At 41.9% G+C, this 27,250-nt stretch overlaps 1 protein-coding gene and 1 long non-coding RNA gene across 2 annotated transcripts in view; both read right to left on the bottom strand.

Annotated features, from left to right (window-relative positions):
• The window catches only part of pnpla2 (patatin-like phospholipase domain containing 2), a 41,785-nt gene extending 27,829 nt beyond the window's left edge, over window positions 1-13,956 (bottom strand). Inside the window, exons 1-3 of the mRNA XM_082957472.1 lie at window positions 13,307-13,956; window positions 12,552-12,784; window positions 4,069-4,134 (exon numbers count right to left, since the gene is read on the bottom strand). Coding sequence (XP_082813598.1) covers window positions 4,069-4,134; window positions 12,552-12,784; window positions 13,307-13,493 — 486 coding nt within the window. The 5' untranslated portion in view covers window positions 13,494-13,956. The remainder of the gene's footprint in view (window positions 1-4,068; window positions 4,135-12,551; window positions 12,785-13,306) is intronic.
• A 5,089-nt stretch (window positions 13,957-19,045) lies between these two features.
• LOC145858674 (uncharacterized) lies at window positions 19,046-24,904 on the bottom strand. Its single transcript, XR_014379158.1, has 2 exons — window positions 20,137-24,904; window positions 19,046-20,051 (listed from the first exon to the last, which is right to left on the bottom strand). It is a non-coding gene; the product is annotated as an uncharacterized LOC145858674 (long non-coding RNA).
• Window positions 24,905-27,250: the final 2,346 nt, after the last annotated feature.

Below are 27,250 nucleotides of genomic sequence, written 5' to 3' on the forward strand. Positions count from 1 at the left end.
TGCAAGCTGAAGAACACCATCCCAACCGTGAAGCATGGAGGTGGCAGCATCATGTTGTGGGGGTGCTTTGCTGCAGGAGGGACTGGTGCACTTCACAAAATAGATGGCATCATGAGGATGGAAAATGATGTGGATATATTGAAGCAACATCTCAGGACATCAGTCAGGAAGTTAAAGCTTGGTCGCAAATGGGTCTTCCAAATGGACAATGACCCCAAGCATACTTCCAAAGTTATGGCTTAATGACAATAAAGTCAAGATATTGGAGTGGCCATCACAAAGCCCTGACCTCAATCCTAATGAATATTTGTGGGCAGAACTAAAAAAGTGTGTGCAAGCAAGGAGGCCTACAAACCTGACTCAGTTACACCAGCTCTGTCAGGAGGAATGGGCCAAAATTCACCCAACTTATTGTGGCAAGTTTGTGGAAGGCTACCCGAAACGTTTGACCCAAGTTAAACAATTTAAAGGCAATGCTACCAAATACTAATTGAATGTATGTAAACTTCCGACAGACTGACAGAATGTGATGAAAGAAATAAAAGCTGAAATAAATCATTCTCTCCGCTATTATTCTGACATTTCACATTCTTGGGTGTATACAGTAAAAGTAAAGATCTACTAGGGTGTATACGGTAAAAGTAAAAATCTACTAGGGTGTATACGGTAAAAGAAAAACTCTATTAGGGTGTGTACTGTAAAAGTAACAACATACTAGGGTATATACGGTAAAAGTAAAAATCTACTAGGGTGTATATGGTAAAAGTAACAATATACTGGGGTGTATATGGTAAAAGTAACAATATACTAGGGTGTATATGGTAAAAGTAACAATATACTGGGGTGTATATGGTAAAAGTAACAATATACTAGGGTGTATATGGTAAAAGTAACAATATACTAGGGTGTATATGGTAAAAGTAACAATATACTAGGGTGTATATGGTAAAAGTAACAATATACTAGGGTGTATATGGTAAAAGTAACAATATACTGGGGTGTATATGGTAAAAGTAACAATATACTAGGGTGTATATGGTAAAAGTAAAAATCTACTAGGGTGTATATGGTAAAAGTAACGACATACTAGGGTGTATATGGTAAAAGTGACAACATACTAGAGTGTATACTGTAAAAGTAAAAACATACTAGAGGGTATATGGTAAAAGTGCTTGTGGGAGGCATGTGAAGTGTTGTCAGTTGATAGTGTCTATAGTGACGTCAGGCCCAGTGTCCAGCCAGCACGAGGACAGCAGAGGAGAGGACAACCTTCAAATCTCTGCCAACACGCTCATAAATGTGGCACTGTCACATTGGTCCTCAGGTCTGGAGTTAGGTTCACACACACACACACACACACACACACACACACACACACACACACACACACACACACACACACACACACACACACACACACCACACACCACACACCACACACACACACACACACACACACTTCCCAAAGACAAACACTGATGTCAAATGTAATCTAATCCTTGTTAGAAAGTTAGCTAGAGTCCTGGCCAAAACATTACTGTGTGAAACTGTGCCTTTATGACTTAAGTCTAAATTGATTGAACTGTAAAGTCAAAGACAAATCACATGTCACGTGTGTCGTTCAACCGTGAGAACGGACGGAGAGAAAGATAACCTTCCAGAAATAGAGCGAGAGGCCTCCACCCAGAGAGGAAGAGGGAGGGTAGAGGAGGAGAAGAGACAGACAGGAGAGGGAGGGTAGAGGAGGAGAAGAGACAGACAGGAGAGGGAGGGTAGAGGAGGAGAAGAGACAGACAGGAGAGGGTAGAGGAGGAGAAGAGACAGACAGGAGAGGGTAGAGGAGGAGAAGAGACAGACAGGAGAGGGTAGAGGAGGAGAAGAGACAGACAGGAGAGGGTAGAGGAGGAGAAGAGACAGACAGGAGAGGGTAGAGGAGGAGAAGAGACAGACAGGAGAGGGTAGAGGAGGAGAAGAGACAGACAGGAGAGGATAGAGGAGGAGAAGAGACAGACAGGAGAGGGTAGAGGAGGAGAAGAGACAGACAGGAGAAGGTAGAGGAGGAGAAGAGACAGACAGGAGAGGGTAGAGGAGGAGAAGAGACAGACAGGAGAGGGTAGAGGAGGAGAAGAGACAGACAGGAGAGGGAGGGTAGAGGAGGAGAAGAGACAGACAGGAGAGGGTAGAGGAGGAGAAGAGACAGACAGGAGAGGGTAGAGGAGGAGAAGAGACAGACAGGAGAGGGAGGATAGAGGAGGAGAAGAGACAGACAGGAGAGGGTAGAGGAGGAGAAGAGACAGACAGGAGAGGGAGGGTAGAGGAGGAGAAGAGACAGACAGGAGAGGGAGGGTAGAGGAGGAGAAGAGACAGACAGGAGAGGGTAGAGGAGGAGAAGAGACAGACAGGAGAGGGAGGGTAGAGGAGGAGAAGAGACAGACAGGAGAGGGTAGAGGAGGAGAAGAGACAGACAGGAGAGGGAGGGTAGAGGAGGAGAAGAGACAGACAGGAGAGGGAGGGTAGAGGAGGAGAAGAGACAGACAGGAGAGGGAGGGTAGAGGAGGAGAAGAGACAGACAGGAGAAGGTAGAGGAGGAGAAGAGACAGACAGGAGAGGGAGGATAGAGGAGGAGAAGAGACAGACAGACAGGAGAGGGAGGGTAGAGGAGGAGAAGAGACAGACAGGAGAGGGTAGAGGAGGAGAAGAGACAGACAGGAGAAGGTAGAGGAGGAGAAGAGACAGACAGGAGAGGGTAGAGGAGGAGAAGAGACAGACAGGAGAGGGTAGAGGAGGAGAAGAGACAGACAGGAGAGGGAGGGTAGAGGAGGAGAAGAGACAGACAGGAGAGGGTAGAGGAGGAGAAGAGACAGACAGGAGAGGGTAGAGGAGGAGAAGAGACAGACAGGAGAGGGAGGGTAGAGGAGGAGAAGAGACAGACAGGAGAGGGTAGAGGAGGAGAAGAGACAGACAGGAGAGGGAGGATAGAGGAGGAGAAGAGACAGACAGGAGAGGGTAGAGGAGGAGAAGAGACAGACAGGAGAGGGTAGAGGAGGAGAAGAGACAGACAGGAGAGGGTAGAGGAGGAGAAGAGACAGACAGGAGAGGGTAGAGGAGGAGAAGAGACAGACAGGAGAAGGTAGAGGAGGAGAAGAGACAGACAGACAGGAGAGGGAGGGTAGAGGAGGAGAAGAGACAGACAGGAGAGGGAGGGTAGAGGAGGAGAAGAGACAGACAGGAGAGGGTAGAGGAGGAGAAGAGACAGACAGGAGAGGGTAGAGGAGGAGAAGAGACAGACAGGAGAGGGAGGGTAGAGGAGGAGAAGAGACAGACAGGAGAGGGTAGAGGAGGAGAAGAGACAGACAGGAGAGGGTAGAGGAGGAGAAGAGACAGACAGGAGAGGGAGGGTAGAGGAGGAGAAGAGACAGACAGGAGAGGATAGAGGAGGAGAGGAGACAGACAGGAGAAGGTAGAGGAGGAGAAGAGACAGACAGACAGGAGAGGGAGGGTAGAGGAGGAGAAGAGACAGACAGGAGAGGGAGGGTAGAGGAGGAGAAGAGACAGACAGGAGAGGGTAGAGGAGAGAGCAGGAGGGTAGAGGAGATTGAAGAGTAGAGAACTGTCTCTCCCTGAGCCAAGAAGAAGGACAACAACAATACAAGGAAACCATAGTCAGGGAACGGGATTAAAGGTCAATAGGCTGGACGGACCTAGAGCTTGACCAATCACAGTGAAGAAAAGGGAGAGCTTGACCAATAAGAGTCAAGGAGAGGAGAGAGCCAACAATTAATTTAGAAAAGGATTACATCTGTTCTAAAACGGTCTCTACTGACAACAGCTGTGCTTTCTCAAAACTCATTTTTGCACCATACATGTGATTTGTTTTGGAGACAGGAAAGTATCTGTTTTCAAATGGTGCTCAGTATGTTTGTGTTGTGTAAAATCCACTTAACCAATGATAAGAAGAATTCCCACTATATGTCCAAGATGGAACACCAGAATGGTCTTTATCGTAAACATCAAATATAAAATTACACTTCAGAAAGTGACAACCAATAACAAGGGAGTTGTACTCACCACACCCTGCAGTGTAGGAGGGATCAGTCCACAGTACACAGGGATGTAGGCGCTGCAGACACAGGCCTGGATCAGAACACAATACATTATGATGAGTCTAGTACACAGGCCTGGATCAGAACACATTATGATGAGTCTAGTACACAGGCCTGGATCAGAACACATTATGATGAGTCTAGTACACAGGCCTGGATCAGAACACATTATGATGAGTCCGGTACACAGGCCTGGATCAGAACACATTATGATGAGTCTAGTACACAGGCCTGGATCAGAACACAATACATTATGATGAGTCTAGTACACAGGCCTGGATCAGAACACATTATGATGAGTCTAGTACACAGGCCTGGATCAGAACACATTATGATGAGTCTAGTACACAGGCCTGGATCAGAACACAATACATTATGATGAGTCTAGTACACAGGCCTGGATCAGAACACATTATGATGAGTCTAGTACACAGGCCTGGATCAGAACACATTATGATGAGTCCGGTACACAGGCCTGGATCAGAACACATTATGATGAGTCTAGTACACAGGCCTGGATCAGAACACATTATGATGAGTCCGGTACACAGGCCTGGATCAGAACACATTATGATGAGTCTAGTACACAGGCCTGGATCAGAACACATTATGATGAGTCTAGTACACAGGCCTGGATCAGAACACATTATGATGAGTCTAGTACACAGGCCTGGATCAGAACACATTATGATGAGTCTAGTACACAGGCCTGGATAAAGAACACAACACATCATGTGTGTGTGTGTGTGTGTGTGTGTGTGTGTGTGTGTGTGTGTGTGTGTGTGTGTGTGTGTGTGTGTGTGTGTGTGTGTGTGTGTGGCACAATTTCATGGTGTTGTGTGTCAGCATCTCGATCGGTGACGTTGTAATCGACCGTCTCAGGGTTTAATGCCGACCAGCAGTTTCAGTTCAGAACATACTTTGGCTCTAGGTGAGTACTTGAGACGCTCACGTGCAATAGGTCAATGAGTCAGTGGGAGTGGTTATATCAATATCTGGGTTTTATAGCTATAAGATGCTTAATGATCTGTGCCTGTCGTCTCGATAATAGTTAGCCTATACCTACATTTCTCAGTATTCATGCAAATCAGCATAAATTCACAAGATAGTTTTACCAGCAAGTCAATGTTTTTAAAACTCAAATAAATCATGGATTTATTGTGAAGGTGTAGGCTATATTTATTGTAGGCTATATTTATATTTATTGTTTATTTATTGTGAAGGTGTAGGCTATATTTATATTTATTGTTTATTTATTGTGAAGGTGTAGGCTATATTTATATTTATTGTTTATTTATTGTGAAGGTGTAGGCTATATTTATTGTAGGCTATATTTATATTTATTGTTTATTTATTGTGAAGGTGTAGGCTATATTTATTGTAGGCTATATTTATATTTATTGTTTATTTATTGTGAAGGTGTAGGCTATATTTATTGTAGGCTATATTTATATTTATTGTTTATTTATTGTGAAGGTGTAGGCTATATTTATATTTATTGTTTATTTATTGTGAAGGTGTAGGCTATATATTTATATTTATTGTTTATTTATTGTGAAGGTGTAGGCTATATATTTATATTTATTGTTTATTTATTGTGAAGGTGTAGGCTATATTTATATTTATTGTTTATTTATTGTGAAGTTGTAGGCTATATTTATATTTATTGTTTATTTATTGTGAAGGTGTAGGCTATATTTATATTTATTGTTTATTTATTGTGAAGGTGTAGGCTATATTTATATTTATTGTTTATTTATTGTGAAGGTGTAGGCTATATTTATTGTAGGCTATATTTATATTTATTGTTTATTTATAGTGAAGGTGTAGGCTATATTTATATTTATTGTTTATTTATTGTGAAGGTGTAGGCTATATATTTATTGTGAAGGTGTAGGCTATATATTTATTGTGAAGGTGTAGGCTATATATTTATATTTATTGTTTATTTATTGTGAAGGTGTAGGCTATATATTTATATTTATTGTTTATTTATTGTGAAGGTGTAGGCTATATATTTATATTTATTGTTTATTTATTGTGAAGGTGTAGGCTATATATTTATTGTGAAGGTGTAGGCTATATATTTATTGTGAAGGTGTAGGCTATATTTATATTTATTGTTTATTTATTGTGAAGGTGTAGGCTATATATTTATTGTGAAGGTGTAGGCTATATATTTATTGTGAAGGTGTAGGCTATATATTTATTGTGAAGGTGTAGGCTATATATTTATTGTGAAGGTGTAGGCTATATATTTATTGTGAAGGTGTAGGCTATATATTTATTGTGAAGGTGTAGGCTATATATTTATTGTGAAGGTGTAGGCTATATATTTATCCAGCATTATGATTATGAGATGTTTCGTGATCTGTGGCAGTCTCAAAACGAGCTCTCTGTGGGGCCGCTTTCCCAAACAGAGGTGAAACCTAGTCTGGACTAAAAATCCCTTCCAATAGTAATCTCTCAGACAGACTACATAGACAAAGAAGTTACCATAGAACTGTCCTGACTTGTGGCGGTCACGAAATTTCATCAGCAGGTGATTGTGAAGCAAATAACTGGTCAGTGTCACGGTAATTGACCGTTTAATTAACATAAACAAATTTAGCATCTCCTGGACTCCACACACAGCCTACAAAAGCATTTAAAAAAGTCGAATAAATCCATGTAATATAGCCTAGACCTTCACAATAAATCCATTATTTATTTTAGACAGGCCTAAAGAAGCATTATGATATGAAGAAAATGTCGTTTATTTCAGAAGAACAGAATATTCTGAGTTGTCCTTTCGTTCGGCCCTGATCTGGCTATTCCATATGGCTGTAGGCTACACTAGTTCATTTAGCAGAAAAGATTTGCTTAGAATTCCATGGAATTATTTTTACATTATTTTATATTATGAAGAATACAATTGAACAAAGCTGAATAAAATCTTAATATTTTCTCCAAACGATTTCCGAGGGAGTGCGCACATGCAGCTATTCTGTGTTGAGCGGATAACAAAGAAATAAGTATTCCTATATGCTTAATCTATAGTTATTAATGTAACTTTAGTTGTTCTACAAACGTTGGGCTATATGTTTTGATGTTTAATACATTCTAAGGCTGCATGATGAGACTCTAATGATGATTTGAAAAAAGTCACATGAAAGGCATGAGACTCCGCTTAGTTTTTTTTTTGTGCAGGCTGAACACACTTCATCAGTCGCTCATTCACACTTTGACAAACCCTTGATAATGCCTCGAATTTCACGGCGGCATCCCCTTTGTGGCCGTAATGGCCCCTAAAAAAAATGTATCCATTCCTTTTGTGACCTGGAGAGCTGCATTGTGCCCTTCCCCCTGAGAGAGCTGCGTTGTGCCCTTCCCCCTGAGAGAGCTGCGTTGTGCCCTTCTCCCTGAGAGAGCTGCGTTGTGCCCTTCTCCCTGAGAGAGCTGCGTTGTGCCCTTCTCCCTGAGAGAGCTGCGTTGTGCCCTTCTCCCTGAGAGAGCTGCGTTGTGCCCTTCTCCCTGAGAGAGCTGACATCGCTCTCCATCACGCGATCGCGCGTCCTTATCCGATTCCGAGGTGCATATTGAAGATGTATTTTTCGTCGGCCAACAAGATGAGTAGTCCTAACGAACAGCAAAAGCACTAGCCTATGTCAATCTACTATTCCCCATAGGACAAAAGTCAACCTATTCTATTCTGTGCGAGAAATAAATATTAAGAACATATTCTGGGACAATGGTGGGATGCGATTGACCCCAAATTAATAAAAACCTTTTTTTTATGAAATTGTGGCTGACGCAACAGATCGAAACGTTTAGCTTAAAATATTGATCAACTATGAGGCTATTTCTTCACATTATAAGCACAGCGAAGCGGACACGGCAGTAGGATATAAGCGCAAATGTTCCATTAGCTGAAAACACCATTATCAAAAGTGACTGCAAATGTGATTATGCATGTAATGCTTTTATTATAAAAGTGCATTTTAATGGTGAAAATTATCTTCCCCAAACGTGAAACTATATTAAATAAAGGTTCATCAAAATATAAAAATAAATAAAAATGTATGCCAAGTTTGGCTCTACACTCATTGTAAAGCAGATTAATGTTCTTAATTTTAAGAAGTTATTTGGCTACTTTAGTTGTGATATAAACCTTATTAAAACATATAGGACTATGGGCTAGGCTACATGAGGTGTGATACAAACCTTATTAAAACATATAGGACTATGGGCTACTAACCTCATTATAACATATAGGACTATGGGCTAGGCTACATGAGGTGTGATACTAACCTTATTAAAACATATAGGACTATGGGCTACTAACCTCATTATAACATATAGGACTATGGGCTAGGCTACATGAGGTGTGATACTAACCTTATTAAAACATATAGGCCTATGGGCTAGGCTACATGAGGTGTGGGACTATGATTTGAACAAGTTGCAAAAAAAAGGCATTGTTTCTTATGCTAGGCTTCATTCACAAGTGATAATATATAATTAACAAGCGATAAGCTAATATTGTCACACATCAGACTATTCTTGATTTAATCTTGTCTTTACATTTACTAAATAATATACAGTTGAAGTCAGAAGTTTACATGCACCTTAGCAAAATACATTTAAACTCAGTTTTTTAACAATTCCTGACATTTAATCCTAGTAAAAATTCCCTGTCTTAGGTCAGTTAGGATCACCACTTTATTTTAAGAATGTGAAATGTCAGAATAATAGTAGAGAGAATTATTTATTTCAGCTTTTATTTCTTTCATCACATTCCCAGTGGGTCAGAAGTTTACATACACTCAATTAGTATTTGGTAGCGTTGCCTTTAAATTGTTTAACTTGTGTCAAATGTTTCGGGTAGCCTTCCACAAGCTTCCCACAATAAGTTGGGTGAATTTTGTCCCATTCCTCCTGACAGAGCTGGTGTAACTGAGTCAGGTTTGTAGGCCTCCTTGCTCGCAAACACTTTTTCAGTTCTGCCCACAAATTGTCTATAGGATTGAGGTCAGGGCTTTGTGATGGCCACTCCAGTATATTGACTTTGTTGTCCTTAAGTCATTTTGCCACAACTTTGGAAGTATGCTTGGGGTCATTGTCCATTTGTGAAGTGCACCAGTCCCTCCTGAAGCAAAGCACCCCCACAACATGATGCTGCCTCCCCCGTGCTTCACGGTTGGAAGGGTGTTATTTGGCTAGCAAGCCTCCCCCTTTTTACTCCAAATATAACGATGGTCATTATGCCTAAACAGTTCTATTTTTGTTTCATCAGACCAGAGGACATTTATCCAGAAAGTATGATCTTTGTCCCCATATGCAGTTACAAACCATAGTCTGGCTTTTTTATGGCAGTTTTGGAGCAGTGGCTTCTTCCTTGCTGAGCAGCCTTTCAGGTTATGTCGATATAGGACTTGTTTTACTGTGGATACAGATACTTTGTACCTGTTTCCTCCAGCATCTTCACAAGGTCCTTTGCTGTTGTTCTGGGATTGATTTGCACTTTTCGCACCAAAGTACGTTCATCTCTAGGAGACATAACGTGTCTCCTTCCTGAGCGGTATGACGGCTGCGTGGTCCCATGGTGTTTATACTTGCGTACTATTGTTTGTACAGATGAACGTGGTACCTTCAGGCGTTTGGAAATTGCTCCCAAGGATGAACCAGACTTGTGGAGGTCTTGGCTGATTTCTTTTGATTTCCCCATGATGTCAAGCAAAGAGGCACTGAGTTCGAAGGTAGGCCTTAAAATACATCCACAGGTACACCTCCAATTGACTCAAATTATGTCAATTAGCCTATCAGAAGCCATGGCATCATTTTCTGTAATTTTCCTAGCTGTTTAAAGGCCCAGTCAACTTAATGTATGTAAACTTCTGACCCACTGGAATTGTGATACAGTGAATTATAAGTGAAATAATCTGTCTGTAATCTATAATCTGTCTGTTGGAAAAATTACTTGTGTCATGCACAAAGTAGATGTCCTAACCGACTTGCCAAAACTATAGTTTGTTAACAAGAAATTTGTGGAGTGGTTGAAAAACGAGTTTTAATGACTCCAACCTAAGTGTATGTAAACTTCTGACTTCAACTGTATGTATTAGGCTATATTCCTGTTGTAAAGAGAAGCAATGTGCTTAATATTAGTAATGTTGAGAAATAAATATAGAATATATATCTGTTGGGATCCTCCTCTTTTTATTAGAGGCCATCACTCTGTTTTCTCCCGCAATTGCACAGCCTATAGAAATGTTGCGCAACATGAGCTCACGGGCTCTCATGAAGTGTTTGATTAGATTTTTGATTACATTTGCATTGATGTCAGAGTGATTAGAGGGACAATAGAGTGCTGAGTACCAGGCAGTTAGCAAGTTTGGTAGGTTACTAATGACCATCAGCAGCATCAGAGCTTGGAGAAGCCTAATTAAAGTGACTAAACGATCACGTGGAATTTGACTGGCTTCATGACTCGTGACCGCCGGTGTGGCGGTAATATGGTCACCGTATCAGCACTAGTCGTGATACTACGGGATGTGTCAGATAACAAGCAGCCTTAGTTTTGGAAAAAAATCATGATTTCACAACTGTTAGCATCTTTCAAATTTTGGAAGGAGACGGGACATTTAGACTTGCAAAGAGAGGGTGGAGCTTGTTCCGGTTACAATCTCTTCTCAACACATATGGAACCCAGAACTTAACCTGTTAGGGCTAGGGGGCAGTATTGACACAGCCGGATAAAAAACGTACCCGATTTAATCTGGTTACTACTCCTGCCCAGTAACTAGAATATGCATATAATTATTGGCTTTGGATAGAAAACACCCTTAAGTTTCTAAAACTGTTTGAATGGTGTCTGTGAGTATAACAGAACTCATATGGCAGGCAAAAACCTGAGAAGATTTCAAGCAGGAAGTGGCCTGTCTGAGAAGTAGTGTTTCATCTTGGCTCTTTTTATTGAAGACTCAGGATCTGTGCAATAATGTGACACTTCCTACGGCTTCCATAGGGTCTCAGAGCCCGGGAAAAAGCTGAACGATATCGAGGCAGGCTCTGGCTGAAACACTTTATCGCTTTTGGCAAGTGGCCACTCAGAGTACTATGGGCTTAGGCGCGTGCCCGCGTCGACCGAATGCTTTCTTTTCCTTTGTCTGTTTACCTAAACGCAGATTCCCGGTCGGAATATTATTGCTTTTTTATGAGAAAAATGGCATAAAAATTGATTTTAAACAGCGGTTGACATGCTTCGAAGTACGGTAATGGAATATTTAGAATTTTTTTGTCACGAATTGCGCCATGCTCACCACCCTTATTTACCCTTTAGGATAGTGTCTTGAACGCACGAACAAAACGCCACTGTTTGGATATAACGATGGATTATTTTGGACCAAACCAACATTTGTTATTGAAGTAGAAGTCCTGGGAGTGCATTCTGACGAAGACAACAAAGGTAATAACATTTTTCTTATAGTAAATCTGACTTTGATGAGTGCTAAACTTGCTGGGTGTCTAAATAGCTAGCCTTGTGATGCCGGGCTATCTACTGAGAATATTGCAAAATGTGCTTTCACCGAAAAGCTATTTTACAATCGGACATATCGAGTGCATAGAGGAGTTCTGTATCTATAGTTCTTTAAATAATTGTTATGCTTTTTGTGAACGTTTATCATGAGTAATTTAGTAAATTCACCGGAAGTTTGCGGGGGGTATGCTAGTTCTGAACGTCACATGCTAATGTAAAAAGCTGTTTTTTGATATAAATATGAACTTGATTGAACAAAACATGCATGTATTGTATAACATAATGTCCTAGGGTTGTCATCTGATGAAGATCATCAAAGGTTAGTGCTACATTTAGCTGTGGTTTGGGTTTATGTGACATTATATGCTAGCTTGAAAAATGGGTGTCTGATTATTTCTGGCTGGGTACTCTGCTGACATAATCTAATGTTTTGCTTTCGTTGTAAAGCCTTTTTGAAATCGGACAGTGTGGTTAGATTAACGAGAGTCTTATCTTTAAAATGGTGTAAAATAGTCATATTTTTGAAAAATTGAAGTAATAGCATTTCTAAGGTATATGAATAACGCGCCACAGGATTCAACTGGCTGTTGAGTAGGTGGGACGCTAGCCCATAGAGGTTAATCAACCATCTGACAAATTACACAAAATGTTTGTTCTGCGTTAACTTATTTCATTACATTTCATTTCAGTCATTTAGCAGACGCTCTTATCCAGAGCGACTTACAGTAGTGAATCCATACATTTCATACATTTTTTCTCTGCGATTATTTCAATAGAATAGAATCTCCATGGAGAATGTTTTTTATTTATGTTTTATTTTTTTTTAGTCCAGGATCAGGATCAGGTTTAATCTGTGTAATCTGTGAAACCAGTCCTATGTGTTTCAATGGTCATTTATTTCCGGTCAGAATATGTTTTCAGACCCTCACCTGCACCAGTTCCTCTTTGCTGTTGAAGTGCGACACCAAGACGTTCTCTCCGTCGGTCACCCTGGTCAGTGATATGCCGAGACGCCCTGTGGCACTGTGGTGAGAATCGGCTGGCAGGGTTTTATACAGCATGTTACGCATGATCTTCACCAGGTTGAAGGATGGGTGCATAGGCCCCAGGAAACGCTTCCGGGCATCCTTAGCCACATCAATGATGTTGGCTCCTGCCTCACCTGATGAGGAATCAAGAAAATGATAGAATATTTTTTATTATACAGTATGTTACAGATTATTAGGCCTAAGTCATGGTAACATTATGCTGTGACAATATAAGAGGTCGTTTCTATTTACATTTTAGTCATTTAGCAGACGCTCTTATCCAGAGCGACTTACAGTCGTGAATGCATACATTATTTTTATTTTTCCGCACTCGTCCCCCGTGGGAATCGAACCCACAACACTGACGTTGCAAGCACCATGCTCTACCAACTGAGCCACACGGGAGTGTGTTTCTATGGTTGGCAACGGGAAAAACATTCATGTGTATTACTTTCACTAGGAAGACATGAAGCGAAACAGGGTGGGTGACAGTAGACAATCAACATACAGACAGTGCACAGAGAGGACAGACAGCAAAATAAGGCACACACACACACACACACACACACACACACACACACACACACACACACACACACACACACACACAGTCAAATGATTATGTAACAATTAGAGTAAAGTTCAGCGCTGCCTACCTAAACACGCTCCGGTGACCAGCGCAGATGCGGTGAGCGCCCCTGCCGATGCCCCGTATATGTGACGGGCGTTGTGGACTAGGAAAGGGCTCTGTTCCAGTAAACAACTCGCTACACCAATATGATAGATCCCCAAAAAGCCGCAACCTGCAAAGGAAATGTTCCACGTCGAGTCTAGAGGAAACATAGCTAACTACTATCTGAGAGACAGTCGATTTAGACAGAAAGCTCCTGCAAAAAAAAAGTTCACAACTAGTTATCTAAAGTGCTGGTAATAAATACCACAGTCTTTGAATGTTGAAAATGTGTGGGGGAAAAAAATGTCAGCTATTTGTAGTTGTTGTACCCTTTTGTCCCCTGAGCGATCTGTCTGTTTTTCATATAGTTCAACTGACTGTTAACAAGTTGATTGTCTTTCTGTTCTTGAGGACATCTTCACCATTCTCTTCCTCACACGTTCATTATAATTTTTTGTTGTTGTAAGACAATTACCTGTTGGAAATTAGTAACGTATTTGTCCCCCAAAAAAACAATCACTTTTATCCAAGCGAAAGTGTTCAACATCAGTCATTGAAAGCGGTGTCCCCTCTCTGGCACTTTCGTTCCTCTCTCGTTCCTCTCTGTCCCATTTCTTTCCACGACGAGGAGGAAGGGAGTGATGTTTTCATCACAATGTCCAATCACAATCTGTATTCCTGAAACACTCGTCCTATCAGTGGCTGAGTTGTATGTGACGGCCTCCTCACCTCCTTTCTGCCGTCACTCGGAATGTCTTGGGTTTTATTCTGAGAGGGGCTTGTCGGTGTCCCCGTTTGTCACCTGTCCCTGTCGCATTTGGCCTATATCTTCTCTTACTCTTGATTGTAATTGGTCAACAGATTACTTACATCATTTTTTTAAAACTTGAGACAGTAATAAGTTCATACTCAGGAATCTAATTGCTATGTAGCTGTCATTGTAAATAGGAATATGTTCTTATCTGACTTGCCTAGTTCAAATAAAGGTTAAATAAAATACAATAACATTTAAAAAAAAAACTTTGTCAACAAAGACCTCTAGGGACCAAAAAAATATATTCCACCTCAATAGGAATGTGTTTACATAGTTTAAAGACGCAATTGACAATAATATTGTTGTTTTATAGCCGTTGGCCCACATACAAAAAAAACGAGTGTTCTCTGATGGGACTGTGTGTTTATCAAGCAAATAATACACTTATTTTGTGCTTCCTTTTTTTTACATTTAGTTGTTCTATACTTCCAAACAACAATGAAGAATACAGTGTAGAGTGTCTGCTACCCAGACGGTCTTAGAATAACATGAAATTAACAAAAATCCAGAACGACTGTTGTTTCAACTTTCCTCTATGACACATTTACCAAGAATCTAAAACGGCATAGTGCTTTACTTATAGTGCAATAACATCTGTTATATATGGGTCTATGTAACTACATTTGCTTTATTTATTTATCAGTATATATATATATATTTTTTTGTGCATATTTTGAGTGTTATTCATGACATGGAAAGAACAGAGTGTATGGAAGATATTTGTATCTTGTGAAACAATAAGTGCACCAAACAACTGGAAAAACATTACCACATAATGAAGTAACGTGGCTGCAATTCTCCAATGGATTATTTTAGGACATTCAGGGAATACATTCCTGCCAAGCACAGCAGCATATTATATCATAACCTCTGTTTGTTTCTCATTAACCATCTGCCAGACTGGCATATGTATTTGTTAAAGTAAAGGTGTGTGTGTGTGTGTGTGTGTGTGTGTGTGTGTGTGTGTGTGTGTGTGTGTGTGTGTGTGTGTGTGTGTGTGTGTGTGTGTGTGTGTAATGATATCGTATGTATAATGATATCGTATGTATGTACTTTAAGTATATCATATTGTGAAACCAAACTTTTGTGACACACACACACACACACACACACACACACACACACACACACACACACACACACACACACACACACACACACACACACACACACACACACACACACACACACACACAGTATTTACAAATTACCATAGACAGTTCTAATCTGAATCCTTAAATAGCCAATGACTGATGTGGCTGTTAGGGATTGGCAATCATCATAATCAACAATGGGGATACCTTCAGACAAATTCATTTGAGTTGCTTTAAAATGTTTTTATTTTATGTCCCCGTATATGTAAATGCACTGAACAAAAATAGAAACGCAACATGTAAAGTGTTGGTCCCATGTTTCATGAGCTGAAATAAAAGATCCCAGAAATGTTTCCATACGCACAAAAAGCTGATTTCTCTGAAATGTTGTGCAATAACTCTACCATAAGCCGCCTTCAACGTCATTTTAGAGAATTTGTCAGAACGTCCAACCGGCCTCACAACCGCAGACCTCGTGTAACCACGCCAGCCCAGGACCTCCACATCCGACTTCTTCACCTGCGAGATGGTCTCAGACCAGCCAAGCAGACAGCTGATGAAACTGTGGGTTTGCACAATCCTGAGGCCCATTGTTGTGTTATTCATCCACCTCCATCACCTCATGTTTCAGCATGATAATGCCCAGCCCCCATGTTGCAAGGATCTGTACACAATTCCCTGAAGCTGAAAATGTCCCAGTTCTTCCACGCCCTGCATACTCACCAGACATGTCACCCATTGAGCATGTTTGGGATGCTCTGGATCGACTTGTACGACAGCGTGTTCCAGGTCCAGCCAATATCCAGCCATTGAAGAGGAGTGGGAAAACATTCCACAGGCCACAATCAACAGCCTGATCAACTCTATGTGAAGGAGATGTGTAGCGCTGCATGAGGCAAATGGTGGTCACACCAGATACTGACTGGTTTTCTGATCCACGCCCCCTACCTTTTGTTTAAGGTATCTGTGACCAACAGATGCATATCTGTATTCCCAGTCATGTGAAATCCATAGATTAGGGCCTAATGAATATATTTAAATTGACTGATTTCCTTATGTGAACTGTAACTCAGTAAAAATCATAGAAATTGCATGTTGCGTTTATATTTTTGTTCATTATAGAAATATGAGTGTCCATAATCCTAATCTTTGCAAACTAGAACCAAATCTTGCGTTTGGCACACACATATAAATGTTTTCGTCTTTCACGAGAGACTATCATAATAAATATCTCTCTGTTGTTGTTTTTTTTAACTCTGTCAAAGGTTCCTCCGAGATTACGCGGATTAGGAGAGAGTTACTTATTTCTTTCTTCTATGGTCCTCAAATTCAACTCTGGACCTGGAAGTCAGTTCCACTCCTTATTTTCATCGTTTCATTGTTCCCCTCTAATCAGGGACTGATTTAGACCTGGGACACCAAGTGGGTGATTCCCCTGTAATCAGGGACTGATTTAGACCTGGGACACCAAGTGGGTGATTCCCCTGTAATCAGGGACTGATTTAGACCTGGGACACCAAGTGGGTGCAATTAATTATCAGGTAGAATGGAAAATAAGCACCTCCAGGGTAGGATTTGAATACCCCTGTTTCATGGTCTCTGGTAAAGACCTGATCTACAGTAGTAAGCCTTTGACCCCATCCATAGGACTGATGTGAGAAGTGGTCAAAGCTTATAACCACTTTCGTGTAAATATTGACCTCGATAGGTTAAACATTCAGGAAATGAAAACACAGAAGAGATCAGTGGTGATTTTAGCATGTAAATATTGGTGGGGCAAAACAAAAAGAAAGAAAGTGGGATGTATGCCAGCAAAGCCGCTACACAACACAACACTTAACAATACATTAATTACACTATAAAGGTGACAAACGGTGCCCACAAACTGTTAGGGCCTCTACATAAAGCTGTCCCAACAGCAGATGCCAACACCTTACCACTGCTACACATGGCTATAAGCAGAGCCTTGTCTGGCAGCAAAACAGTTCATTCAGCCTCATTTACTGCCTTTTATTAAAAAAACATAGCTGATATGGTTGACTTGCTTATACAAATGTGGTTTCTACTGACAATTGAGATGTACAAACTATGGCATAAGGGGACGACGAGTGGACGGACGTAGTCAATATAACTATTTGTTCAGCACTTTTGAAATGTACAGTGACAGAATTCAGAACATGGGCCGTTCCTGCAGTATTCTCCCTGTACACCAAGTCCGAACCGTAGGATAAATAAAGGGAGCATATCAACAGACAATGAAAGCTCTTACAATATTCCATGATGACATTTTTCTAAAACAGGCTACATGTGCACCACCAAGTCAGAACAGTAGGCTAAGTTATGAGGGGGAAAGGGACCAAATGATTAGGGTGATGCACATGGGCTACTAACAGTTACTACGTAACATACAATTAGTATTACTTTCTTAGCTACAGTATCCCCCTGTCATATTACATCATTTATGCAGCAGCAGACAAGACATTTTTGAACTCACCTTGTTGTGCTGTGCTCACTTGAACAGGAAGGTGGCGCGTCGGTCCTTCGTGGGCAAATTTTGTCATCAAACTTTCATCAAATCTGGCATTCTCTGGCTTTATGGTGCTTTCAAGACAACTGGGAACTCTGGGAAACACAAGGTCGAGTCATGACGTTCGTGATCCTCAGGTCAGAGCTCCAGAAAGAGGACAGAGTTCCCGACTTGGAATTCCGAGTTGGATGACCGCTCAAAACCTATTTTTCAGTCAGAGCTCGTTTTTTTCCCCGAGTTCCCAGTTGTTTTGACAGCAGCAGAAGTCATGCTGGATTGAGGCCAATGTTGAATGTTTATCCTTTTAAGCTTGGAAAAGAGACCCTTAAACCCAGAATTGGGACCACACATCCACTCCACTGAATAGCAGGCTAGTGATTGCTTCGCAGCGCTTGCAGTTAGCCACTGATTCCCTCCAAACCACTAATTGTTGATTTTGTGATTTTCAACTTGTTGTGTAATGTTTATGTCCAATGGCCGATGAGCACCGATACGTTTTATCTATAATTTCTCTTCATATGACAAGGATTGAAAAGGATTTGCCATTAGATTATCGACTTGATTCATAATGATGACTGCTAGCTAAGATTTTGAAAGTATGATGTTGACATGATCAGTCCAATCAAAGCTACTGTAGATATAACGTGATTTGACGTCTTTTTATCTGTGGCCAATGACCTTAAGCCTCCTTGGATGGGCACTTTAATACATTTTTTCGAGCTCTACCCTTAGATTTTGCGGTGAAGTAGTGTCCCCACGAGTGACAGAACACTGAGCCAATCACGGCGCAACTAGAGAACATTACCAACCCCTACTCTCTGTATATTCCACTGGCTGCCCCACCACCACAGAAAGCACTGAGCTGGGCTGAAACACCTGCATTTTGGAGCTGCCTTACTCAAGAAAACAAAAAAAAGAGACAATATTTGTGTGGGGCTTTATTAAATCAATGATTTGACATTGTTTGCTAACTGATATGTGACACGTATTAATAATGCCCAAAATAACATGCAAAACAGGCAACAATTTATATTTTTTAAAACAGGTGGTGCTCAAAACAAGGCTCTGCTCCACCTGTCCTGAAACACGGGTCACCACTGAACACATCACAATCTTAGTAAGCAGAGGCCTGTTTTCCTCTACATAGTAGTTATAGTTATCAGCTAAGTCAGTGGTAGGGGGGGGGGGGGGGGCGATTTCTTTAAAATAGACCTAAAGACTCTTAAGACAAAACAACAACAACAACAACAGGTTAAATGAATAGAACAGACATACCAGGCGAATAAGGACAGTCATGTGACTTTATTAGAACAGGAAATGGTGAAGGAAACAGGAAATACAACATCTCATTGTAAACAATGACTAAGACAATAATATATGACATTTAGCTGATGTTTTATTTTTCATAGTAATGTACATGTCATGTGTGCAGACAATTGTAATTTCATACACTTCATAATTCACCACACAAGTTAGTCATCGTCATTGTATCACCTTCCACTTGGTGGATGGAGAGAGATACGCTGTAGAAGGAGAGAGTGGAAGGTGTGTTTAGCCTGGGTGCCAGTCAGTTTAGCCTGGGTGCCAGCCTGTTTAGCCTGGGTGCCAGTCAGTTTAGCCTGGGTGCCAGTCTGTTTAGCCTGGGTGCCAGTCAGTTTAGCCTGGGTGCCAGTCAGTTTAGCCTGGGTGCCAGTCTGTTTAGCCTGGGTGCCAGTCAGTTTAGCCTGGGTGCCAGTCAGTTTAGCCTGGGTGCCAGTCAGTTTAGCCTGGGTGCCAGTCAGTTTAGCCTGGGTGTCAGTCTGTTTAGCCTGGGTGCCAGTCAGTTTAGCCTAGGTGCCAGCCTGGGTGCCAGTCAGTTTAGCCTGGGTGCCAGTCAGTTTAGCCTGGGTGCCAGTAAGTTTAGCCTGGGTGCCAGCCTGGGTGCCAGTCAGCCTATGGAATTGTCATAACAAGGACACCAATGTAGTTGTCAAGAGATCAGAAACAGACCTGGGATCAGACTAGAGCGTGTCATCTTAAACGAACAGTTCCTCTTGGAGGAATAACGAGAAAAGAGGTTCCTACAGCGATGACTACTGATAAACACATGGTGTGTTGTTACATTGGCTGTATTCAAAATGGCACCCTAATCCCTATGTAGTGCACTAGTTTTGACCAGTATGGCACCCTAATCCCTATGTAGTGCACTAGTTTTGACCAGTATGGCACCCTAATCCCTATGTAGTGCACTAGTTTTGACCAGAATGGCACCCTAATCCCTATGTAGTGCACTAGTTTTGACCAGTATTGGACCCTTAATCCCTATGTAGTGCACTAGTTTTGACCAGTATTGAACCCTTAATCCCTATGTAGTGCACTAGTTTTGACCAGTATGGCACCCTAATCCCTATGTAGTGCACTAGTTTTGACCAGTATGGCACCCTAATCCCTATGTAGTGCACTAGTTTTGACCAGTATTGGACCCTAATCCCTATGTAGTGCACTAGTTTTGACCAGTATCGGACCCTTAATCCCTATGTAGTGCACTAGTTTTGACCAGTACTGGCACCCTTAATTAATCCCTATGTAGTGCACTAGTTTTGACCAGTATGGCAACCTAATCCCTATGTAGTGCACTAGTTTTGACCAGTATGGCACCCTAATCCCTATGTAGTGCACTAGTTTTGACCAGTATGGCACCCTAACCCCTATGTAGTGCACTAGTTTTGACCAGTATTGGACCCTAATCCCTATGTAGTGCACTAGTTTTGACCAGTATTGGACCCTTAATCCCTATGTAGTGCACTAGTTTTGACCAGAATGGCACCCTTAATTAATCCCTATGTAGTGCACTAGTTTTGACCAGTATTGAACCCTTAATCCCTATGTAGTGCACTAGTTTTGACCAGTATGGCAACCTAATCCCTATGTAGTGCACTAGTTTTGACCATTATGGCACCCTAATCCCTATGTAGTGCACTAGTTTTGACCAGTATTGGACCCCTAATCCCTATGTAGTGCACTAGTTTTGACCAGTATGGCACCCTTAATTAATCCCTATGTAGTGCACTAGTTTTGACCAGTATTGGACCCTTAATCCCTATGTAGTGCACTAGTTTTGACCAGTATTGAACCCTTAATCCCTATGTAGTGCACTAGTTTTGACCAGTATGTCACCCTAATCCCTATGTAGTGCACTAGTTTTGACCAGTATGGCACCCTAATCCCTATGTAGTGCACTAGTTTTGACCAGTATGGCACCCTAATCCCTATGTAGTGCACTAGTTTTGACCAGTATGGCACCCTAATCCCTATGTAGTGCACTAGTTTTGACCAGTATTGGACCCTTAATCCCTATGTAGTGCACTAGTTTTGACCAGTATTGGACCCTTAATCCCTATGTAGTGCACTAGTTCTGACCAGTATGTCACCCTAATCCCTATGTAGTGCACTAGTTTTGACCAGTATGGCACCCTTAATTAATCCCTATGTAGTGCACTGGTTTTGACCAGTATTGGACCCTTAATCCCTATGTAGTGCACTAGTTTTGACCAGTATTGAACCCTTAATCCCTATGTAGTGCACTAGTTTTGACCAGTATGGCACCCTAATCCCTATGTAGTGCACTAGTTTTGACCAGTATGGCACCCTAATCCCTATGTAGTGCACTAGTTTTGACCAGTATTGGAGCCTTAATCCCTATGTAGTGCAGTAGTTTTGACCAGTATTGGAGCCTTAATCCCTATGTAGTGCACTAGTTTTGACCAGTATTGGACCCTAATCCCTATGTAGTGCACTAGTTTTGACCAGTATTGGACCCTTAATCCCTATGTAGTGCACTAGTTCTGACCAGTATGGCACCCTTAATTAATCCCTATGTAGTGCAGTAGTTTTGACCAGTATTGGAGCCTTAATCCCTATGTAGTGCACTAGTTTTGACCAGTATTGGACCCTTAATCCCTATGTAGTGCACTAGTTTTGACCAGTATTGGACCCTTAATCCCTATGTAGTGCACTAGTTTTGACCAGTATGGCACCCTTAATTAATCCCTATGTAGTGCACTAGTTTTGACCAGTATTGGACCCTTAATCCCTATGTAGTTCACTAGTTTTGACCAGTATTGGAGCCTTAATCCCTATGTAGTGCAGTAGTTCTGACCAGTATGGCACCCTAATCCCTATGTAGTGCACTAGTTTTGACCAGTATTAAACCCTTAATCCCTATGTAGTGCAGTAGTTTTGACCAGTATTGGAGCCTTAATCCCTATGTAGTGCAGTAGTTTTGACCAGTATTGGAGCCTTAATCCCTATGTAGTGCAGTAGTTTTGACCAGTATTGGAGCCTTAATCCCTATGTAGTGCAGTAGTTTTGACCAGTATTGGAGCCTTAATCCCTATGTAGTGCAGTAGTTTTGACCAGTATTGGAGCCTTAATCCCTATGTAGTGCAGTAGTTTTGACCAGTATTGGACCCTAATCCCTATGTAGTGCACTAGTTTTGACCAGTATGGCACCCTTAATTAATCCCTATGTAGTGCACTAGTTTTGACCAGTATTGAACCCTTAATCCCTATGTAGTTCACTAGTTTTGACCAGTATTGGAGCCTTAATCCCTATGTAGTGCAGTAGTTCTGACCAGTATGGCACCCTACTCCCTATGTAGTGCACTAGTTCAGAATAAACCCCTATGGTAGCTGGTCAAAGCTAGTGCACTGTAGAGGGTGCCATTTCAGACACAGACGTCATGTTCAGGTTGTTTTCAGGTTACTGTTTTATTTATTGTTATTGAACCTTTATTTATTTAACTGGGCAAGTCCATGTGAGAACAAATTCTTATTTACAAATGACGGCCTACACCGGCCAAACCCGGACCACGCTGGGCAAATTGTACGCCGCCCTATGGGACTCCCAATCACAGCCGGTTGTGATACAGCCTGGATTCGAACCATGGTGTCTGTAGTGACGCCTCTAGCACTGAGATGCAGTGCCTTAGATCACTGTGATACAGCCTGGATTCGAACCAGGGTGTCTGTAGTGACGCCTCTAGCACTGAGATGCAGTGCCTTAGATCACTGCGCCACTTGGGATCCCAAATTATACTAGTGTCTAATTCCTGTGTGATTGTGATTTCTACTGAGTTGCATTACTGGTGAAAACATTGAATACATCCAAAAATAGCAACTTTTTCCTTATATAGTGCCATACTGGTCAAAGCTAGTGTGCTTTATAGGGAATAGGGTGCCATACTGGCCAAAGCTAGTGTACTTTATAGGGAATAGGGTGCCATACTGGTCAAAGCTAGTGTACTTTATAGGGAATAGGGTGCCATACTGGTCAAAGCTAGTGTACTTTATAGGGAATAGGGTGCCATACTGGCCAAAGCTAGTGTACTTTATAGGGAATAGGGTGCCATACTGGTCAAAACTAGTGTACTTTATAGGGAATAGGGTGCCATACTGGTCAAAGCTAGTGTGCTTTATAGGGAATAGGGTGCCATACTGGCCAAAGCTAGTGTACTTTATAGGGAATAGGGTGCCATTTCAGAAGCAGGTGTACAGGTGTGATGACTAACTAGTGTCTAACTGCTGTGTATTTGTGTTTCCTATGTTTTGACTGGCTGGTTATCATATATTCTGTTGTTGTTGTCTTCGTTTTACAGACGTCATAGTATTTATATAAGTTACATTCTCGGATTCAACATGTTCTTTAGACTATGTAGCAAGGTGGTATTCAGTACAGGGACATGGTAGCTATAGAACGTTGTGATCCTCTTAGAACAAGGTGTTCTCATTCTACTGTTCCAACAGCGAGGTTCTTTCAGTGGAACCCCCCCCCCCCCCCTATTGACTGTGTTGTCTAGTGCTTCAGTCATAGGAAGGTTTTTTTTCTGTGATATTGTGACTAATCTTTATTTGTGCTTTTATAATTGTATTTTTTTTGGTGTTAGGATAGATCAGTCCTCCTCGCCCGCCCCCTGAGATTACACATGACGCAGACGAACAGGTGATGGAGGCGTGTGATTTATAGAAGAAGAGAAAGGAGAGAGAGAGAGGGACTGACAAGGTGTCACACTAACTAACTAGCTAACCTATGACTATGTTATTACTAACTACAGCATTACATCACAGCCAAACCACACACACACACACACACACACACACACACACACACACACACACACACACACACAACCAAATCGACCAGATCGACACAGTCAGTACAAATTCACAGCTGATCAAATAAAATGAAAATTACTTCATTGTTCAACATGTTCAAGATGAAAACCGTAAAGACAAGGAAAATCATAGAACAAAAAGGGTAAACAATAACAAAACAACAATAACAAAAACACAATAATAACAAGCATTTGTAACAACAATGATATTATCATACGAGATGAGTTGGCAGTTGGAATGTTTGAGGAATAAACAACATGAATAAAATAACTTAAAGCTATGATCACATACAACAGGCCTTTTGTCTCTCTGCCTTCCAAATGGCACCCTATTCCCTATATAGTGCACTACTTTAGACCAGAGCCCTATAGAACCCTATTCCCTATATAGTGCACTACTTTAGACCAGAGCCCTATAGAACCCTATTCCCTATATAGTGCACTACTTTAGACCAGAGCCCTATAGAACCCTATTCCCTATATAGTGCACTACTTTAGACCAGGGCCCTATAGAACCCTATTCCCTACATAGTGCACTACTTTAGACCAGAGCCCTATAGAACCCTATTCCCTATATAGTGCACTACTTTAGACCAAAACCCTATGGAACCCTATTCCCTATATAGTGCACTACTTATGACCAGGGCCCTATAGAACCCTATTCCCTTTATATAGTGCACTACTTTAGACCAGAGCCCTATGGAACCCTATTCCCTATATAGTGCACTACTTATGACCAGGGCCCTATAGAACCCTATTCCCTTTATATAGTGCACCACTGGTCAAAAGTAGTGCACTATATAGGGAATAAGGTGCCATTGGGGACATAGTATCTGATCTCTGATCATGGCAGGGGGTCCTAGGTCTACTATTCCTATCCCCTATCCCTACCCCCTATCCATATCCCTATCCCCTATCCCCTAGCCCTAACCCCTAGCCCTAACCCCTATCCTCTAGCCCTAACCCCTATCCCCTAGCCCTAACCCCTATCCTCTAGCCCTAACCCCTATCCCCTAGTCCTAACCCCTATCCCCTAGTCCTAACCCCTATCCCCTAGCCCTAACCCCTATCCCCTAGCCCTAACCCCTATCCCCTAGCCCTAACCCTTATCCTCTAGCCCTAACCCCTATCCCCTAGTCCTAACCCCTATCCCCTAGTCCTAACCCCTATCCCCTAGCCCTAACCCCTATCCTCTAGCCCTAACCCCTATCCCCTAGCCCTAACCCCTATCCTCTAGTCCCCTACCCCCTAACCCCTAGTCCCCTAGCCCCATCCCCTAGTCCTAACCCCTATCCCCAGTCCTAACCCCTAGCCCTACTCCCTAACCATATCCCCTAACCCCTATCCCCAAGCCCTATCCCCTAGTCCTATCCCCTAGCCCTAACCCATATCCTCTAGCCTTAACCCATATCCCCTAGTCCTATCCCCTATCCCCTAGCCCCTAGTCCTATTCCCCAGCCCTATCCTCTAGCCCTAACCCCTACCCCCAAGCCCTATTCCCTAGCCCTGTCCACAAGTCCTATCCTCTAGCCCTAACCCCTATCCTCTAACCCTAACCCTATCCCCTATCCCCTAGCCCTAACCCCTATGCCCTAGCCCTAACCCCTATCCCCTAGTCCTAACCCCTATCCCCTAGTCCTAACCCCTATCCCCTAGTCCTAACCCCTATCCCCAGTCCTAACCCCTAGCCCTACTCCCTAACCATATCCCCTAACCATATCCCCTAACCCCTATCCCCATCCCCTAGTCCTATCCCCTAGCCCTAACCCCTATGCCCTAGCCCTAACCCCTATCCCCTAGTCCTATCCCCTATCCCCTAGCCCCTAGTCCTATTCCCTAGCCCTATCCTCTTGCCCTAACCCCTATCCCATGTCCACTAGTCCTATCCCCTAGCCCTATCCTTATCCCCTATCCTTATCCCCTAGCCCTATCCCCTATCCTTATCCCCTAGCCCTATCCCCTATCCTTATCCCCTATCCTTATCCCCTAGCCTTATCCCCTATCCTTATTCCCTATCCTTATCCCCTAGCCCTATCCCCTATCCTTATCCCCTATCCTTATTCCCTATCCTTATCCCCTAGCCCTATCCCCTATCCTTATCCCCTATCCTTATCCCCTATCCTTATCCCCTAGCCTTATCCCCTATCCTTATTCCCTATCCTTATCCCCTAGCCCTATCCCCTATCCTTATCCCCTATCCTTATTCCCTATCCTTATCCCCTAACCCTATCCCCTAGCCCTATCCCCTATCCTTATCCCCTATCCTTATTCCCTATCCTTATCCCCTAACCCTATCCCCTATCCTTATCCCCTATCCTTATTCCCTATCCTTATCCCCTAGCCCTATCCCCTATCCTTATCCCCCATCCTTATTCCCTATCCTTATCCCCTAACCCTATCCCCTAGGCCTAGGGGTTGGTTTGAGATTCAGAGAATGATAACTTCCTTAGCCGTCTGACCTCTAGGCTAGGATAAATCCGACCTGCTCATTAAGACACACATGTAATGGTAATACCACCAGGTCATTACTATTACCACTGTGGAGAAACAAGTCATTCTGATAACAAAGTTAAAATTCTAACAAAAAAATCGTGTCGCTTTTCCGACTACTACAGTAAAATGTATTTATTAATTTGATTTACTGAATAGATTCAAGTATGGTTTTTTTTTTTTGTTGTCAGCTACGTTTCTCCACGATTTTGAGCAACAGCAAAAAACAGAAGAAAAATCAATGAATACATGAAGGTCATTCTTGGTGGCATAGTGGGTTTAACACGGTGTGTATTTGGTCATAAAAGGATAAGATGTCAAAGAGCTACAATATGATTGCATACAGTTATCGAGTATGAAGATAGACCTCAGCCTTTCTGCTTGCAGCACTCAAATTACAGATTTTTTTTTGCATTAAAATAACATGAATTCCTTCAATGGAATATTTCCACAATATGACAATAATAATAAGAAGAATATTATTAAAATCAACAACAATATGGATTGAGAGAAGGGGGGCTGGAGAGGTAGGTGTGTAAATAAAGCCGTCGGTAAAATGTGCAATAAAACGTACTATAGATATAAGGAACAGTTCATATCATCTGCAATATACTGAGGTGGACACAACACATACAGATATATATCTATATATATGTAGAAAGGAATATTGATAAGCATTATAGATCTCAGTTATCTCCCAACACATTCTAGATCTCAGTTCTCTCCCAACACATTCTAGATCTCAGTTCTCTCCCAACACATTCTAGATCTAGGTTATCTCCCAACACATTCTAGATCTCAGTTATCTCCCAACACATTATAGATCTCAGTTATCTCCCAACACATTATA

This window comes from Salmo salar, chromosome 10 (assembly GCF_965601325.2).
Source record: "Salmo salar chromosome 10, fSalSal1, whole genome shotgun sequence".
NCBI lineage: Eukaryota > Metazoa > Chordata > Actinopteri > Salmoniformes > Salmonidae > Salmo > Salmo salar.